Source organism: Pteropus medius, unplaced genomic scaffold, assembly GCF_902729225.1.
Source record: "Pteropus medius unplaced genomic scaffold, Ma_sr-lr_union100, whole genome shotgun sequence".
Classification (NCBI taxonomy): domain Eukaryota; kingdom Metazoa; phylum Chordata; class Mammalia; order Chiroptera; family Pteropodidae; genus Pteropus; species Pteropus medius.
Window position 1 is genome coordinate 10,477,383 of NW_024350927.1, and position 3,948 is coordinate 10,481,330.

Consider the following 3,948-nt stretch of genomic DNA (forward strand, 5'->3'; position numbering starts at 1 on the left):
CACATGCACATACACATGCACACACGTGCATGCACATTCATGAGCACACACACGTACACACAGGCAGACTCCTGCGCACACACACACTCATGAGCACATGCACACACATGTAAACATACAGGCGCACATATGTATGCACACTCACAAGCATGTGCACACACGCACACACTTATGAAAACGTGCGCAGACACATACACACATACGCACACACGTGCACACACATGCACACACACTTGTGCACACAAAGCCCCCCCTCGGGCCGGCCTGACCGCAGGCTTCCCTGGGCCGCCTCACCCCCCCTCTCCTGACCGCCCTGTTCTCCTCCACCAGAGAACTTGAGTTGCACCCATGCCCTGGCCCGCCCCTGATGTGCGATGGCAACAAAGCCCAGTGTCCAACCTTGTCCTCTTGGAGCTGTGACAAAGTGCGCCAAGGGACACCAGTCATCAGCACCGGGGGGCATGCAGCAAGGTGCCCCCCGAACCCTGGCCTCCAGGCCCTGTGGAGCAGACCACAGGTGTGGCTCAGAAACGCTTCCGGTCCTAGCAGCAGCCCAGGTGGGGTGGGCGGGGCCTCTGAGTCACGGCCCTTTGAGGGGGGTGATGAGATCAAAGGACTCTGCCTTATCTTGGGGCTGGGAGGACCTGGCTGGTGCGGGGAGATGGCTCTGGCAGGAAGGGCTGCTGCGGGCTTCCTCCAGGGTGGGGTTTGTCTTTAGAAGGGCAGGAACTGTTCTTGATTTCTTATCTCTTCCCCACTCAGGATCAAGGTGGACAGACGCAGACTCTGTGCCCTTAGACGATAATTACAGCGACCTGGGCCACCTGGGAAACGAGCCGCCTGGCCAAGAACGCAGGTGTGCAGCCAGCCCACGGCTGCGGCCAGCCCACGACCGGCCCTGCCTGCTTCCTGCGCCTGCCCCCTGGAGGCAGGCCCAGCCCTCGGCCCCTGCAGAGTCTGGCCCCCACACTCCGACGCACACGGACCCCAAACGCACGCACTCATCCCCATCCGCCTGCGAGTTGGACCTGGTAAAGGCCGATGCCTCACATTTGAGTCCCCGGGGACCTTACGGTCTGGTCCTCAGCATTCCCATGTCGCCCCAGTTTACCGTGCCCGCGTGTGCGTGTTATCAAGGCGCTGCAGTACAGCCGGCCGACAGTAGAGGGCGCGGCGCACGCTTCACGTCGCTCGGTTCGCAGGAAAAAGGAAGCAGGTCTCCCAAGAGGCCGCCCCTGGCTGTCGTGGCGGCCAGCCCTAATCGCTTCCCCCAGGGGACAGCCCTGCGACCCTCTCCCTTCAGAGTCACCCCCACCATCGCCACCATCCTGCCGACGGGAAGACGGCTGCTCCGGGGCGCTCAGCTGCTCGGCCCCGCAGGCCAGCGCGCTCAGGCCCGAGAGCGCTCGAGGTGTCAGGAGCGAACGTGACAGGTGTTGCTCGCCCTTCAAACGTGTAGCCGGGAGGACGGGGCGGTGGCTCATGAATGGGGCCAGCCGGACCCCCGACCGCGCTGTCCGTGGTCACGCCGGACACTGCCGGAAGTGTTTCTGCTCCCGGGGTTCCGAAGGGACATTCCGCTCCCGACTCCCCGACAGACAGTGGCGGTAGGACTCACCGGTGTCGCTTCAGATGTCACACCCGTGGGTCGCCATGCGCGGCATCAAGAGTGTGAACGAATTCATTACGGCGCACGGGGGCCTCGTGTTTTCGCTCCCGGTCGCACTTTGAGGGGAGGTGGCCGAGCGTGGGGACGAGCACACTTCCCTCCGCGTCTGGGTTGTTTCTTATCGTTACATAACTTTCCATAAGCGGGGAAATAAAAAAACATCGATCGCTTCTTGGCATGCCTTAACCATCCAGACGACGCTTGGAATTTATAAATTGACTTTTGTTACTTGCAGTTCGGACTTGTGGTTATTGAGAATCCCCCTCACGGGGACGTTCAAGGCCATCGAGCGTTTGTCTGGCAAGGATGGAGCAAAGAACCCCAGGTTGGAAAACAATGACATCTACACGTGTGCGTGTGTGTTACAGATACACACGCACATATACATACGATTTAAACCACATATTCTGACTTAAATTGTAGAAAAATAAGAAGAAAAATGACATGGAAAAAAGTAAATTTGAACCAGATAATTTTCTTGAAAACAAACACACACACACACACACACACACACACACACACACACACACTACCCAAACTTCTCAGGACTCGAAACAAGTCTGGGAAAGCTGAGGGTGAACAATCCAGAGAGAGAGCAGAACAGAGCTCGAAGGATGCTCTCAATACAGTTATTAAAAGTCCTGTCCGTATCTTCCCTTGTAATTGAATTGCACCGCATCATTTAAGAAAAGCCACACACAAAAAAACTTGTAGTGAAAAACTGGGGTATAATTTTCTTCAATCAACTCCGGCTCATGACTGCAATTACCCCGAACCTTTGCGAGCTTTGCTGTGATGCTCACGGAACGGGCCTCGGAGCCGCTGTGGGTGGCGGCCTTTCATGTGCCTCTCAAACCGTTCTTTATTGTAAGGTTTCAAATTAGCGCTAGCAGCAATGAGCAAATTTGATAATTCGATCTCAAATTAGTTAATGTAATGTGCCAGTAACCACTAACGAGTGCATTACAAAGAAGAAAATGTATCTTTTTGGAGTTGGGATATAAAGTTAACCAGCCTGTCATTTTGCCTTTGGAAACTTTTTTGGGTCTTTATTAAAAGGAAATAATCCTATAAGCAATGTGCATCCCTAACAGCACTGGCGGTGTCCGGGAGGAAGAGGCCGGGGTGCGTGGGCAGGCTCTCGGAGGCCCGCAGAAGACTTCCCAGGGGCTGGGTCTGGGGGCGGGGCGGTCACAGGTCCCCGTGAAAAGCGGAGAGGCAGGAGGGATCATCCCACGGTGGCTTTGCCGTGGGGAAGTCCGATCTGGACAGGAGCAGGATGCTGCTGCAAGCCAGTCCCCACCAGCCCTGGAGACTTCCCTGGGGACCTGCGCCCTCCGCCGGGGCCCTGTGCGGCCACGCCCACACCCTGCTTGAGCAATGGGGCAGCAACAAGACACAGGGCACCCAGAGGAACGTGCGTCATCCTTGTCAGCTGGAGGCCCCCACAGGGCCAATGAGGGCCCGGCTAGGAGTGTCCTTCCCCTCATCTCATTCCTGTCACCCCCCAGGTAAGTGCCCTCGGGAATGCCTGCTTATGTCACAGGCAGCCCAGGGAGCAGACATCCCTTGCACCAGGTGGCGAAAGAGATGGTCCTCCCAAGAGTCACAGTGTCAAACCGTAGGGACCACAAGCCAATGTTTACCCGCTGCTTTCTCTGCACCCGGCCGTGAAGTCTTGCGCCCGTGTCTGGGGCGCTGCGATGTCACGGCTTCCCATGAGGCTGTATTCCTGCTCCTGGCTACACTGGATCTCTGCCTCCCGCTACAATGGATCCCTGCTCGGGCCCTTCTCAGTCGTATTTAATATTTCCTCGGGAAGCTCTGGCCCTGGGGGTCCTGGAGCCCTCTCGAACTGGATCTGCTCCTACCTTTGAAAACAAAGGTCCCCCTGGAACGTGGGGCTGGTCCCCCCGCCCCCCATGGTATGGCTAAACCCAGTCGGTCAAGCAGAAAGAAGGACCTGGAAGCCTTGAAAGCTCGCTGTGGCCCTGAACTTGCTGTCTTAATCAGAACTGAAAGGTCCCTCCCTGCCCCCACCTGCCCTCAGCCAGTGACAGACGACTCCAGCCTGAAAAAGGTTTCAAAGGAACGGAGACGCTGTTTATCTGTGTGGCCTGAGCCCACTCACCGCGGGAGAAAACCCCGGCCCGTCCCCCTGAAAGCCACAGCTTGTTCTCTCATCTGATGGATGAAAGGAATTTGGAAGCCTGATACTGTCCCCTGAGATGTCATTCAAATCCTCGGATACCTTCCCTAGGCAGGGCCACCGCCATTTG

General features: G+C 57.0%; 2 protein-coding genes across 11 annotated transcripts in view; one reads left to right on the top strand and one right to left on the bottom strand.

Moving 5' to 3' along the window:
* Positions 1-2,707, top strand: part of LOC120585895 (uncharacterized) — a 6,624-nt gene extending 3,917 nt beyond the window's left edge. Inside the window, exon 3 of one of the 2 annotated variants that reach the window (XM_039842413.1) lies at positions 331-2,707. In XM_039842413.1, the coding sequence (XP_039698347.1) occupies positions 375-1,430 (1,056 nt within the window). In that variant the 5' untranslated portion in view covers positions 331-374 and the 3' untranslated portion in view covers positions 1,431-2,707. The remainder of the gene's footprint in view (positions 1-330) is intronic. The other variant, XM_039842414.1, reaches the window with a different exon arrangement.
* Positions 1-3,948, bottom strand: part of PRDM16 (PR/SET domain 16) — a 293,758-nt gene that overhangs the window by 91,979 nt on the left and 197,831 nt on the right. The gene's annotated exons all lie outside the window — the stretch shown is intronic.